This window comes from Rhea pennata, chromosome 1 (genome assembly GCF_028389875.1).
Source record: "Rhea pennata isolate bPtePen1 chromosome 1, bPtePen1.pri, whole genome shotgun sequence".
Lineage (NCBI taxonomy): Eukaryota > Metazoa > Chordata > Aves > Rheiformes > Rheidae > Rhea > Rhea pennata.
Window position 1 is genome coordinate 183,932,136 of NC_084663.1, and position 15,646 is coordinate 183,947,781.

The window sequence follows — 15,646 nt, forward strand, 5'->3', positions numbered from 1 at the left end:
AAGAATGATTAATCATCCACCTTAGTATCTCTTAAATAGCCTTACCTGTATTCTATATCCAAGAAACATTTCCAGTTACATAATAAATGATCAGCTGAGACTAGATTTTTAAATACATGCACTCACACATATGTATATACACACATTCACTAAAAGATACCCCCAAAAGAAATCTCTCCTCACTGTATAATCAATCTCTTCCAAATTCAAATTGCACAAGATTCTTTCAGAGGTGGGTGTATTGTGTGAGACACAGAAATCCATTATCTTATCCTGCTGATGCCATTATTTCCAATAAAATGTAATTATGAGGGTATTGAGTTTCCTCTCTATTTCTCAAAGTCATACCACAAACTTTCAGATCAGTGAGCTGTATTATCCCGGTTCACAGTAATTAACTTGAGTCATTTTGCAGCGCTGTCCATTTAATCAAGTGGGTTTATATTAAAACCTTAAAATTTGCTGTGATATAATATAGATTAGGTGAAGGAGGACCATTTTTAGTAACACACTTTTAACAGCAAACATATTTCTTCCAGGCTTAGAGAGCAAGATACCCAGGGAACTGGGTTACCAGGCCATGGATAGCTGAACCCACCTTAAATTCTTCTGCCAGGAGACAAAAGTGTCCTCACGATGTGCCTGCTCATAGCCCCTCTGTGAGGCTCTTTGAGCCAGATGTATTGTGTCACAACAGATGTCAGCAGCATATGGAAGAAGGAAGGGGGAAAGGATGATCTAAAAACGGGAAGGGTGAGTGAACAGATTTGACACTAAAGCACTGAAACATGTCTATTATAGGTCTCTATCTTGATATACTACTAATAAAAAAAGATTATGCTAAAAAAAAAGGTCTGGATTCTTTCAGCAGCAATTAAGCTTGGCATTCATTAGATTTGCTAAGAAGATCTCAGCATTGCCTCCCTTTCTGACACAGACTTGCACTGAATTTGATCCTTTCTATGTGAGACTTGCCTCCTTGGATATCCAGACTGCTTCTGCAGCACTCCAGAAGTCTGTCTCTCAAGTACACAGTGATAATGAAAGCAGCGTGGTTTCCTTCTCAGTGAAATATCCTATTTCCCAAGCAATTAAATGTTGTTTATATTTCAAACGATGTGCAAGGGTTGAGATTGTCAGGCTTGATGTTATCTGAATCTTGCACAAGATGCATCCCCAGTTAGTTCATTCTACTGTAACTGCCATCTATTTATTTAAATTTCCAATCTGTTCTCTCTTCAGGGGATAATACAGTGCCTGACAAAGAAGCAGCTTCTCAATTTTTCAGATTATATTTTTTTAAATGGAAAACCACATGAATAACTTTTCTGCACTCATAAAGAGACATGGTATTTAAAAGGGAGGTAAGTATCACGGTATTGTATATGGCTTGCAGATGTTTATGTCTCCTTTTCCCAAAATATTTAAAAAACAGATACTCAGATATGAAAAGATGTCTTTGTTAGATAGTGGAACTATTTAACTACCTGCAGCAAATAAGACAGATGCAGTATTTTAAAAGAGCTTATTTGCAGGAAGCAATTTCTGGAGATGATACCTTTAGGTACAGATATGCTTGAATTAAGAATATCATAATGTTCAAAATTCTGCTTTGAAACACAAATGTCATAAGCACACAGATTAAAATGATTTGTTCCAATGCACCTGACAGAGCAGAGTTCCACTTAAAGATAAAAGATCAACATGTTCAGCCTATCTCTCTCTAGTTGTGTGATGTTCTGTGTGCCACATTACTCAACCATTTATAATGCACTCATGAAAACAGATGTCAGAATATGCAAATTTGATCCCAAATATCTACTGACACATCTCACTGTGCTGTAATAAAGCATCTGATTCAACACTGAGGAATCAAAAATCTGAAAGACACACACCAAACAGAAAAGCTTCAACGAACCAGAAGACAAAATGGTCACATTTTTATAATATGACCTCAAATGCCTTTTAAAGAGGAGGATTCAGGTTTACAGTCACACTTCACTGTAAAAAAGACCTTGGTTTCCCAGAATTCACATCTATAAAATTTTTGAGACATTTCAGCAAGGAAATGTAGACTTTTACCAAAGGCAAGTGCACCTCAGAAAGAAGGCCAAAAGTTAAATTAATTGGACTTATACTTAGCTGTTATTTTATTTCAGAAAATGATTCATTGAAACTACTTACACTTTTGTGTCAAATTTTGGAATATTTGGACCATAAAGTATATTTGAAGAATATCTTTTGAAAAAAAATTTTTTTCCTTTATTATTTTTTAACAAACGGTGCTTTTTTTATTTTTCCTTTTCCCATCCAAATCTACTTCAGTGCTTTGGAAGGTCAAAAAAACCCAAACAAAAATAACTTCTCATGTAAAATTAAACAGTGGTTTTATTTTCTCAACTGGCTTTCAAACCTAAAATAACTGGCACAACCCAAAAACTGATTGGCGCAGCCCTGATATGAGAATGTATGAGAAGGAGGTCATATACATACATCCATACAGCTCAAATATTAAAGTTCATCTCATTCTGATAAACCTATCTCAGTTCTCTTCTGTCTTCTATTTGCTGGACTCATGAAGAAGGCTTGCAAACTTTATGTGCAAGTGCATGAAATAGATTTAAATTGAGTATTCTGTGACAAGTGGTCTTTCCAATGCAGTAAAAGTTGGCTTTATATGAACAATCATTTCCTTGGGTTCTCTCTCTCTCTAGGTCTAGCTGTGACCAACACAGACATCAATAGTAGCCACAAATTATCAATGTAGAACAATTCAAGCTTAATCAGTGAGCGTTAGTAGTTTGGATGCATATTTTTAGAGCTGCAGGCTAAGATCAGTGAGGCCTAGACAAAAGGTACTGGCAATGACAGACAATGTCACTCTCAATGGCAGATAATGCCATGTAGTAAACGGGGACAATAGGAAAATACAATTTGTAATGAATTGCACTACTCTACGGTTTCATTGGTTTCCCTTATTATTCCCAATGACTTCTGCATAAATCCATGTTCCCAGCAAGTTCTTTCTAGATATGAAGGGATTTGGGCCTGGAGCCTGGTCTGCAGTCAGCAGGAAATGGAGAACAAGCCATGACCCTCAAGCTTTCGCAGAAAAAATGTACTAGAAGAATCTTCCCAGTCCCAGCCACCAGGCAGTCAATTTTGAGAAACCAGCTCTTTTCAGTTTAGCTCCTTATCAGTGCCATGGCATGCTAAAGGGACTTGTGCAGTGGAAGAAAATTACTTTCAAATGTCAAAAATCAGGATGTAAAACTTGGTGCCGAGCAATGTTCATTAGTTCCTCAGTTTGCTGTTTCATGGGAACATGTGGCAACATCAGCAATGCCAGAGGAGCTTGGAGTTCTGGCAGCAGACTGTCAGAGTGAAGAACTGCACTTTCCCAAGAAAAATGTGACGTTACTTGAAACGTGACTGAGGCATTTCCTGGAGGTTAAGCATTAACGGGGGCCACTGAGAAGCAAGCCTAAAAGTCTGAACATAGATTCATCATCCCCCAAACAAAACAGCCCAGACTGAGACCCCAGTTCTCATCTGGGAGACAGAAGGCCTCAGATCTTCTGTGGAAAAGTACAAGGAATTTCAAAATGAGGAAAAAGTACCCTTGCATTGATTTTACATGGTTGCGATGGTAAATTAACATCAAGCCCTGATTCTTAAAAGTTTTCATGGTACAGGCCAATATTTCAGATGCTGCTGCAGGAACAGGAAAAAAAAATAAAAAAAAAAAAAATAAAAAAAGGAGGATAAATACCTCTAAGTAGCAACTGTCCTAGACTACTTCCTGAATACGCATCTGGATATTTTACAAGAGGGCATAATGATAATAGCAAACTGTTTACAGATGTTTGCAAATCTTATGGCAAGGCAGAGAGGACTTGATTTTCAACAAAGGCATACAGAAGTACAAAGATGACTTTACAGCAGCAGTTTTTCTCAGGCCTCCATCACAAGTTCTCTGAGAAACAAAATATGTGGCCTTTCTGGCCACGTCTAGCAATGGGATCCAGAAGCACCTCGATTGCTCTCTTCTTGATAAAAGAAAGCAAAGGACTGGGGATGAACATCTAGGTCATGCAGAGCCCCTTTCCAGTCCCGGTCCCCAGAGCATTCGTTTCAATGCCGTTCCCTAAATACAGTAAGCAAATGTCCTGAACACTCCACATGCCAAACTTGCATGCCCGAAATAAAAGGTCTGCTGATCACTCTTTCAAAGAATAAGCTCATCCCCATCTGGAGTCAGGAAGAAATACTGCCCAATGGTACAGTTGCATATGGGTAAGTGTATTTTGAGACTGTATAACTTCCTCCAAATCATTTAGCATTGGCCACTGTCAGAAACAGTGTAGCAAATGAGACAGGCCATGGGTCATATGGCAAATTGATCTGTATTTCATTTGCAATGTCAGAGAAGACATACGCCTTCCCACCTTTGCCCATAGGCAAAACCCGTGATTTGAACAGCTTCTTTCTTTACAGTGCTGTTTGCCATGACACTGTTTAAGTGCCAATAAAACAGCTAAAAACATTATTAAACATGGGATGAGTTAGGGGAATCACATTCCTCTATCTTAGGAAATTAATGATCATACAACAGATATGGAGACTCTAGAGATGAGTTTTCTCTCAAAGGATAAATAAAATGTTGTTGGCTTTCTTGCAAAAGCACACTCACTGTTTGTAAAATAATAAACAAACAAAAAACATGGTTCAATAAAGGAGAAGTCCAACACATTTTAGAGAAGTATTTAAAACCAATATTTAAAGACATCTATGTCTAGCTGGTTATTGATAAAACTTAGGCTGCTGGTGGCAGATGGTGTTGACTTTGTCTCTTTAGGTAGGACTCAGCTGCTCTCACTTACATTTCCTGGAAGATACTTGTCAAAGTTTGATCTGGACAACACAGGTTCTCTTTATGCTCAGTGAGACAGGCAGTTCACCTCTTTTTAAAGGTCATACGTAGGATAGGTCAAATTCTTACTTTATTCCTTTAACCAAAGGAAATCTAAGCTCAGCTCAGCTCAGACTTTGAAATCTGACTTTTAGACCTCTTACTTGTTTCCATCTTGCCTGTGAATTCCAGAATGGGCTCATACCAGCTTAAACAGAGCCTTGTTATACAGTTATTAAACTGTTGGCACTGATTTTCAGTTGCAGAGAGGATTTGAGGAATAGCACTACAGTCAGCTGCTAGATGAAGGTTTCTTCCATAAATATAGCTGTACAGGTAAGGCAAAACATTCAGCTTGTTCAGGAACATGCCTCTGAGAGTGGGCAGCGGTGGATAATTAGGGAAAAAGCATACACTCCTTAGTGTGCTATTCAAGATTTCAGCCACTGGCAGCACAGGGACTTCTTTTGTGACCAAGAGGTCTCTGAGCAATGTGTCAAACCTTAGGTGTCCTATTTAATTCCTGATGACTGCTGAAAACAACTATTTTTTAATCTGAAGTAGGACTTCAAATACCATGTGAAGACACAGACGTTTTGCAGTATTGTCATAGAATAATTACTGCCCCTTCTGAACTTCTTAACCATCTATCTTCACTAACAGGAACTGAAGATGGCTTAGAAGGACATGGCAGTTTAACTGGGGACCTCACTATCAATTATCTGACAGAGGTTTTATAATGAACTTTTGTTTCTAATCAGCATAAAAGACTATACTCTTTCACCCATTTTCCTCCACAGCAGTTACTGCCACATAAGGTGACTTTAGCGCATGAGGTGAATAAGAATATGCTGACAATACTGGGGCAACAGTTTCCAACCACACCTGGCACACTAAAACAATGATTTCTTTAATCTTCTTCTGCAGTTTGCAGAAGGTGGAGAAAGATACTGTCACCTCTATTATAGACTCAATAAATATCTAGACTGCAACAGGAGACTGGCTGGTGAGCCTAGTTCATCTCTGCTCAGAGTCAGATTTTCCTTGCTGTCAGGAATTTCCAAGGTTATTTTGACAACAGAAGTTGCTTGGATTCAGACCAAGTTGTCTACATCTGTGATTGCAAAGCAGTATCTTGGGATGACAGATGTTTAGCTTTTTTGGCTTGATTTTCAGCTAGTGTTGTTCAGTGAAGTTCTGGAGGCACTGCAGCAGCTAAAACCTGTAAACTGGGCACCTGCACTTCATGTCTCATGAGTTAGCTCAGGACTCTCTTGAAGTGGGTACCATGGGGAGGTCACGACTTTCCTTAAGGAAAAGAACTGCAAGGCATCTGTTCAACAACAAATCTTTCAAGTTAAATCCTGCCAAGAGCAAATCTGGTTTAATCTTTCTTTTCTTTAGCATGAATTGTTCAGGCTTCTGTGGCAAAGCAAATCTGGTGATATCCAGAGACCCGAGATTTTTTATATGTATGTGTATATCTGTATGTATATATATGTGTGTATATATATGTGTGTGTGTATATTTATCCCCACCTGGATGCAACCCTGTCTAACACGCTCTAGGCGACCCTGCTGAGCAGGGAGGTTGGACCAGATGATCTCCAGAGGTCTCTTCCAACCTTACTGATTCTACGATTCTATGATATATCTGTGTATGCATGTATTATGTACATATACCTATATCTTCTGTTAGCTTCCCTCAAACCTATATTTAACCTGTGAGGATATGATGACATGCTGTTCTTTGCCATAGTGAAAAGAAGTTTCTCTAGTGTTGGTTTACCTCTTTTTAGGATGTCACACAGGGCGCAAAGGAAACCATGACGTTTTGTCCTACTCCCTCGTATGCCGTTGGAAAGGTTAGCTAAAATGTAGGGCTCACCAATATATGATTGAACCCTACCTCTAATTTCTGTACTACTTTGCATAGGAAAAAATTCAGAAATAGTGAGAAGGGTGGGGGTTTCTTTGTGTTCTCCTTCCCCAAGAACCCATACAGATGCAGGGTAGATGCTACTAATTTTGCTACAAGGCAATGGCTAATTAGCAATGTTCTTAGAACTACAATATTTACTTTTGCTGGATTTTAATTCATAATTGCTTATATTTAATTCTGTATGTTTTTGAAAATTTATCTTTATTTCCATAATGTGCATGGTGTTGGTCTAGATAGCAATCAAAATATTGCTGTACTAAATTTCTACGTATATGCCAAGCTCTGCTCAAATGTCCCTCAAGAGAGCCAAAGCTCTAAAACCTTTAATAAGTTTTAATTAAGTATGAGCACTTCCCAGACTGCAGAGAAAACCTTTCTAAATATAGACATCTTAAACATCTTGCAAAGACTCAACAGTCAATTGCCCCAAGCAACGGCTAGCCATATGGAAGAAATTGCCCAGATTACTTGCGTATTCTGGCTTAGTTCAGGAAGCCTCTAGGCCTTACTACATAAAGACAAACTTCCAGATAAAATATTAAGTCCTAAAATATTCAATTGAAAACAGATTCTAAGAACAGATGGATCTAAAACCCTATATTCATACTGTATGGAGGAGCTGGACTGGAAGCCAGTAAGAACTAAAACCGTGCTCGTACTTCCTTGGGCCTCTTCCTTTTTTCCTAATCTACCAGTCCATCTGGGTTATCTTAACAATCTTCCAGTTACTCAGTGAATTATTTAATAAAAGAAAGTATTTGGCCAGAATATCATTTAGCCAAACCAACAACTGACCAATGTGACACTGACAATTAAATTGGCCAAAGCAGTACTCGAAGAGACGGTAGGGTGCATCTCTGCTCCATGCTCCAAGGATGCAACTCTTGGCATTGTCCTTCTCTGGTTTTCTAAATGTGTTTCACAGTTAAAACAGGAGGCTAGCGTGTTGACAGCTAGACAGCCTAAGTCTAATCTGGATACTTCTGAAACGGTGGCAAGAATTACAGTTTCTTGTGACCTGGCACACAGTAGAAGTAACGTGCTTGGCCATCACATGGGGAAAGAATGCCAAACACAGTCGTTAAATGCTAAAAGAAAACAAATACAATGCTAAGGGGTAAGAGCAGCTGTGTTCTTGATTATTTTTATTTCTTTACCATGATTTTTTTTACTTTTTCTTTAATGCATATTAAAAGCAGAAATCTTCAAGCCTTGAAAAATATTAATGGAGCATGTGTAGTTGGAAACTCTCTCTCCCCACAAGCAAGCAGACACATACCAGAACAAAACACCATCTTCCATAAGTAATTTTTACCCTAAAAAAATAATAAAAGAATAAATGGTGTGTAATAGAGAGAAATGTTACCATTGCATCTGAGGGGCACTTGAAAATTAAACCTGAGGGCAATTTAAATATCAGAGATTAGGACAGAAACATGCAGATACTATGAGAAAATATTACTCAGTGATAGAAAGATTTTAAGAATTGGGCCTTAAATATGAAATATTTGCATAACAGCTTGTCTCATTATGAGATCATTTCAAAGGTAGATGATGTCAGCAAAAGAGCAGGAAAAAAAATCTACTGTTTTCTGAAGGTCTTGTTTTGGTCATTAAAGCACAACTAGACGGACAGATACGTATTTCTAGCAGGTAGGTGAATATCATTATGATTGGAATAGAACTGGCAGAAGAATGGAAAAAGGCTAACAGGGTAAGTAATGAAATACATAGGAGAGAAATGAGTTCCCCTGTTTTGACTTCTGGGTGGCTCTTGCTCTTGAGGAATAATACATCGAAAAGTATCAACTGCTGCTTACCTTTCAATTTTTCAGCCAGCAAAGCAGCTTCGTGTTCAGAATAATGCATTATTGCTGGGGGAGAAGGAGGGCGCAGCCTGTCTTCTTCCATTTTGCGTCTGTGGCGTTCTTCCCTGGCCAGCATTCTTTGTTTGCATTCCCATTCATAAAAGTCATCTCTTGCCTGAGCAAAATCAACATGAAGGCGACCTGAATCCTTTTTGTCTGTGCTAGATCCTAATCTCATGCGGTAACCTGAAACCAACAAGCAGAACTAACTGTTGCAGGACTTGGCTTTTTTTATATTTTTTTTTCCTTTTTTTCCTCCTAGAGTGCAGTTAAGTTAAAAAAAAATACATTCACATATTCCCACTTATCTATGCAGGATCTATCAATCATTTTGCTTTCACAGGAAGATAAGCATTCATCAGTTCTTTTTTCCTTGAGATTTTCTGAATCATCTATCAACACAGTAGGCAGCTGAAAGAAAGAGTCCCACAGGTACAGAAGCTGCATTAAAGTTAAAAAGTTTCTCAGAATATGTCATTATTTTACCTGACATTCCCCATCTTTACAAGTGCAAAGGCTATTTAAACAAACAAACAAAAAAAACCTCCCTACTAAAAACGAATCTAATTTGTTTTGGATGTGGAGTCCCTCTTCCCCTGATCCTGTTTAGATCAGGCACAGTTTAGTCCTATTCTCCAGCCTTCCAAAGGAACTGGAAGAATGGGAAAAGACCAAAATTTCTGAAAATAATGACCGTAGATGAATGAATGACAAAATTGAGCTACATAAACTAGTAGGCCACAGAAAGCTGTGTCATACCTGTGTTGATGCTAGATCTCAAATTTTGAGGCTTCCCAGTTGGAAACACCACATCACAAAAACCTCCAGCAATGACAAGCCACCTACAAATTAATTTAGTATACAGCCAGTCTCAAAAACAATTAGGTTTAGCATTCTTTAAAGTAATTTTAAGAGAGTGGAGCAGTTTATTAGGCATTTATAAGGCCCTTCTTTCTGAACAGAGTGTGAAATCTGTTGTGCCTCACCTTCAGCAATGTTCTACGTATTCATAATTCGGTTGATGCATCCTCTGCTAAAGCTAGCAGCTGCAACGACATGGTTTAACTCAGCGGCTGTACAATGGCATAAAAGAGCCCTGCTCTGAACTAAAACCCTTGACAGCTATCAGAAAGCAAACGAATCATGCCAAAGCAATAAAAGAAGCCTTTTGCAACTACACTGTGGAAGAACATACTTTGGGCACCAATCTTTTTTCAAGTTTTATTTCTAAGGCTGAAAGATACTCGTAGAGAAATTTCTCCGCCTTTTAATCTACAGATTCAGGGGAAATGTGAGAGATTGCTACAGAGAAAGCTGTAAACAGAGCCTCCAACTGCAGGTGAAATCAATCAGTCTGCAGAGGGCTAGCCCAAATTTCTCCGTGCCAACCCACTGCAGTAGCCTCTGTAGCAGAACAGCCCGACAGAGATGTCTCAAATCATGAGCTGCTGGGGAGCTTTAGTCCACGCTGAGCTGGCATATAGTAGGATTTTCAGAAATACACATTACTGTAACCATCGTATAATAACTCCAGGGTCAGGAAACTCCTGTTTGAAATGACAGGAAAAGTGTTATTTGCTGTTTCGAACAGCAACCTAAAAGGAGCTACCTTTCAGTCTTGCATTCCTTTCTCTGGTTTAAAGAGTTTCAGCACTTCACCACCACAGTTTAAACTCATTTTGTAACTAACTCTCTCTGGAGACAGCAAAGCTAAAATTTTTTGTAGGGTGTGGTAGCAGATTTGGAAAAAAAACATGTTTTGCAAAAATGCATATCTAGGTGTATTCTGTTTTACTGCCGTAAGATCATCTCACTGTTTGAATATGAGGGACTGGTTGTACTACAGCACACATGAGACTATGACTTCAGAGACATTAGATATCCCATGTAACAATCATTAACAAAAAAAGCTGAGTGACTTTCGCTTTGACATTTTCCTTTCAAACATTTTGTGGTGCTCAACCAAGTAGCCTGTCAATGAGCAAGAGATACATCTTTCAATTTCTAGTAAAGACTCCAAACCTGGATGAAGAACTCAGTCTAATGTGAAAAATAAAAAGGCCCCTGAAGGACAAAAGGCAGCAAAGAGTTCTGTGGAACTGACCAAATCTGATCTCCAAGGTTTGTGAGGTTTTTGGGGGGGAAAGTGTGGGGTATAGGAAGGTAAGCAAATAAATGAAATGATTTGTTTGTTGTTTTATACATTCCTTTATTTTTCTCTGCTTTCTATTACTCCAAGGAGTAAAAACTTTTTTTTTTTTTTTTTTTTTTTTCCTTGAATGCTATTTATGGTCCTATATGAAGCTCTTGTCACAAGGTCTTGAAGGGAAGAATTATAGATACACTATTCTCAGTGAGATATGTTAGAAGAAGAGCACGGGTGACCTTTCAGAGATGGGCCCTGAACTAGTAATGAGTGGATAATTATGTGGTTTTATCCACAGAGGTGCAGGCATGAAGAGGTGAGTTAAAAGGGGTCAGTGGTGCAGCTATCCTGATAACCATGACAAATGTTACCCCCCAGTTCGGCTCCCCGGATGCATTCCTCAAATGGTGACTGTTCTAAGCCAAAAGAGTGTTATCAGCAATGTGAAAGGACATCGCCAAGGTGCCAAGTCTCATGAACCTAAAATTAGACCTCCTGCTTAGGCTGTACTTGTCAGGAAGCCACATTCTCTCCTCCTCTCCCCTGCATTTCCCCTCCGGTGTCAGGAGCACATTGGGTATGGACAGACTAAGGCACAGAGCACTGCAGAAAGTGAGACTCTTGCAGGCTTCAAAGCCCCACTTAAACTGAATAAGGAATGACTGAAAAGGACTGCACTTACAGCTTATGAGTACACCAGTAAAGCTGAGTTTCACTAAAGTAGCCCTTATTTTTTAAGTAGATGAGGATAGTGGTGGTGGTGGGGGGGGGGGGGGAAACAATTGTCTAAATTTCAGCACCAAATCCAATATCTTATGTAACATTGGAGAAAGGATCCTTTTGGGTAACCAGTTTTAAGTGCCCCCTAATAACAATTTTTTTCAATTCCCCATGAATTGCATTGAAAAACTCCCACTGCTTTTTTAACTGTTCAGACTGCAGGTGACTAGGCAGCCAGTTGGCACAGAAATACAGGATAACCTGGGTTGGAAGGGACCTTTCAATATCATTTGGTTCGATCCCCCCCTCAGAGTAAGCTCAGTTTCAATGTTAGATCAAGTTGCTCAGGGTCTTGCATCTTGCCCTCAATGAAAAACCAGAAGCCTCTTTGGCATGGCCTCTTGCACTTTCCAAAATCAAGCTTTGGGGACACCACAGTACGCATGGCCTCTCCAGTGAAGAGCAGAGTCTTCGACACGTTGGTATGCAGCCAGATGCTGTGTAGGAATGGGTGTGCAACATCAGGCTCTTTTGTAGACAGGCACCTCAGACACCCATCTTTAATGGCAAGCCTGAGCTACAGGGTGGCTGAAGGCTTTCTGTTTTCCAGTACCATGTATCCCTACTGATGTTCGAGGGTATTTTACATGAGAGAACAGCCTGTCTTTTCAGACCACTTCACGCATGGGCAATGAACTGCCCTTACAGAGCCTTCTTCCCAGTTCTTTGCTCAGGACTACAGCTAGCGCTAACTGTGCGTCTGACCTGTCATTTTTAATTTCAGTTTCACACACACATGGAAGAGGAACAGATTCTGGGAATTTGCCAACATCCTCACCTTAAAGGAGCAGCAATAGGAGAAATTAATGAGAGTGGTAAATAAAAATCAAATACAGTATTTCTGTATCACAGATCTAGTAAATACTCTGTGGCTTGACTTACCTTTGAATGTTGCTATACTGGGGACCAGCCAATAGATGCTCTCTAACTGGGGATCTAGATCAGCATGTTGAGGTACACATGCCCCCTGAGAACTTAAAAACAAAGCCAGTACATAGTACTGAAAAGAAACCCACACGAGAAAATAAGAGTGCATGAAAAATGCACACTCAGGCTTTTGAGATCTAAATTGGTCTGCCTCAACATCCTGTTTTTCCCATAGTCCAAATCCAGGGCCATCAATACTTGCAGGAGTTACTGACCTGTCAGCCACAAGAATAAAGCATGTACAACTGGGAAAAGGAGCTTTCTCATGGGCTGATACATAGACTTTAGGAAGTCTTTTCCTCTGGATATCATAATGCAACTTTCAGAGCTAAATGAAAACACCCTTCCTCAGATTAGCTCTTTTCTCATAGTCTCCAAAACCATTTTCCATTCTCCTTTTCATACACATTTACTTCAGGAAGGAGAAAAAAAAACAGTGATTAGACTACTTACTGAATGTTGTAATCACATACACTACTCTTACGATAAGCATGGGATAACTGCTGAAGATAGATGAGATTAGATGGGGTAGACAGATAAAAATGATTAGATAGACAAAATCATCATTATACTACAGATATCAAAGGCACGATTCTCCCCTAATATAGCATGCATACTATATTTACCATAGATTCTGTTTGTAATTCTCCTTTGTCTCTTGCGGGGAAAAGAAAATGCTTTAACAACATGCTTTTCTCCCATCATTTCAGAATACATTATGTTTGAGAGCAGAATAAAGACTGGTTAGAAAAACCCACTAATTCAGTACAAATGAAACATGCCACTATCTAGTGCCTGACCTCCTCTCTCTGCAGTGCTAAGAGACCATCAATACTACTTGTTTCAATGGCAAAGTTGTACAGAAATCAGCACTGGTAGCAAAAAGAAGTGAAATTTGGCTGCAACATTCACCTGTTTTTCTCCTGTCTCCCTCTCAGCTCAACTTGTTCTTTTCTTGATCTGGTTAGACACACTAGGCAAAAAGTTTTAGAAGACGAAATAAAAGGAATGGAGGAAAAAAAAGATGAGGAGGGAGACTGTGGAGAGAGAGTGGCACAGAAGATAAAGGGAAGTGGAGGTAACAGAGCAACTGTGAAGAAAGGGAAAGGAAGGAGGAAGGATGCAATAAAAATGTAGAGAAAAGGTTCAGGAACTTGGAAATAAATTGACAGAAAATTCAGAGTAGGATCCCTGCTCCTTCACAAATGCTCTGTTACTTGTGGAGACGGATTCTCCCTAGGAAAGAAGCTGGAAGCTAGGAAATGTGCTGCTGCTTCTTACTACTGTTGTATCTGGAATCTGCAACAGTAAGATCCAGTGTTAAGGAAATAATAAGTGAACAAGCAGGAAGGACGGACAATTGGAAGGGAGGATGAGGAGGGAAGAAGAAACAAGGTGAAAAAAGAAAAAAGGAAGAAAAACAGGATGGAATGCATATCTAGAAGAAACCTTAAAGTACAAAACAATTTAAAAAACTCTGTTACCTCACAAAACTTGTTATTTTCTGTAGCTCTTTAATGGAGTTTTAAGAGTGGTCATCCTAGTTAAAAACAGAAGCAAAACCAAAACAATAAAAAAAAAATGTGAAACAAAGGAGGAAGTTTTTTCCTGACTATGAATTTCACTTTTTGTTGAGATGAAAAGGTCAGATGTTCTTTCTTCTGTTCTTTATTATTGTTTTAAGATGGAGTTGATGGTGATCTGACAGACCATTTACTTAAAACTGTGCAAGCTTCCCATGGACACCTATGGGACTTTGAGCTTATGTCCATAATGCTAAAAAAAAAAAAAGATAGCCAGGATAAGAGCTCAGATAAGGTATCTGTAATTGTTATCTCCCTCCCTGGCTCCATTTCCAGTCCCTTCAAGGTAACCCTGAGTTGCCAGTCAGCCTGTGCCTTGGCCTGTCTTGGCCAAGAGCAGTCTCCGGCCCTTGTTCATTTAAGAAAATAGGTCTTGCATTTGGGGGGAAGGTACTACACTTGTGGGGTACAGCAAAGCTTATAGGCTTTTCCAAGACCCAGAAGGAAAGATGAACCTACCCATAAATATATGCAGAGGATGGGATGCAGCTTAGGAAGGTGAAGGACAGCTCAGGTAGGATGTAAATACTCACATGAAGGAGGTTACTGACTGTCACTGAAGCTTGATCTGAGAGAAAGTAGAATGTTTTCTTTTTTCTTTTCTTTTCTGTGTGAGTTATGGCTTTTAGTCTGTTCCTTTGTTTGTTGGAAAATAAAAGGTTTTGAAATTTTACACCCAAATTGTCGTAGCACTCATTGTCCCGGTGGCAAAAGGCATAGCCTCCAGATGGTCTCAGAATCCAACCCATGTGAGAGCTAAATACATGCAAGCATAGAGGCAGGAGGTATTCAAGCTGCACTACAAATCTATAAAAATATGCCAATGAAATTGCCAGCCTATCACAGAAATTAGCCCTGGAAGACAGCAGTATTCCTGGCCTAGTGCCCTCCTCTTTCTGCTACCTGTGAGAAAAACTATATAAACCTGTATAAATCGAAAATAAGATCGTTCTGTAGTGAATTTCGGGATCTATTGAATTGTTGTGGTTTGGCAGGAAATGGCTCTTGGGTAAGCAACATACGACACTGCACGCAAGTCCTGGCAGACACAGACAAATACAAAATTGCCCCTTGCCACTCCAAGCTAGAGCCACTGAGCTCAAGAAAGACTTGCTGAGATAAAAGCTAAGAAAATAAGTAAGCATTAGCATCACAAAATAACAAATGAGAAGCAAGGAAAATCCATTAAAAAAAGTGAAGTACCAGAAAGGTAAATGGCTTTATCAACCATGAACTCCTCTGCAAAACGAATGTGACAAAAATTCTTCTTGCTTTTCCGAATTGCTGTTATATCTCCACACTGCTCAAAGACTTCCTGAATAATTTCCTCTGTTGCATTTTCTGGTAATCCTCCAACAAACACTGTTTTACACCCAGGAGGTCTCTCTCTTGTTGAAGGTGGTGGAAGATCTAAGTAAAAAGAGAAATCACATTGGAATACAAAATTTGTCTTTTGATCCATGGTTCCATTCATTCCCATAATCAGCTC

The 15,646-nt window shown here is 39.2% G+C and overlaps 1 protein-coding gene across 9 annotated transcripts in view; it reads right to left on the reverse strand.

Annotated features, from left to right (window-relative positions):
- The window catches only part of ENOX1 (ecto-NOX disulfide-thiol exchanger 1), a 361,163-nt gene that overhangs the window by 85,987 nt on the left and 259,530 nt on the right, over positions 1-15,646 (reverse strand). For 8 of the 9 annotated variants that reach the window (XM_062566981.1, XM_062566979.1, XM_062566984.1 and 5 more), the window contains 2 exons: positions 15,361-15,567; positions 8,674-8,907 (listed from right to left, as the gene is read on the reverse strand). In XM_062566981.1, the coding sequence (XP_062422965.1) occupies positions 8,674-8,907; positions 15,361-15,567 (441 nt within the window). The remainder of the gene's footprint in view (positions 1-8,673; positions 8,908-15,360; positions 15,568-15,646) is intronic. The other variant, XM_062566986.1, reaches the window with a different exon arrangement.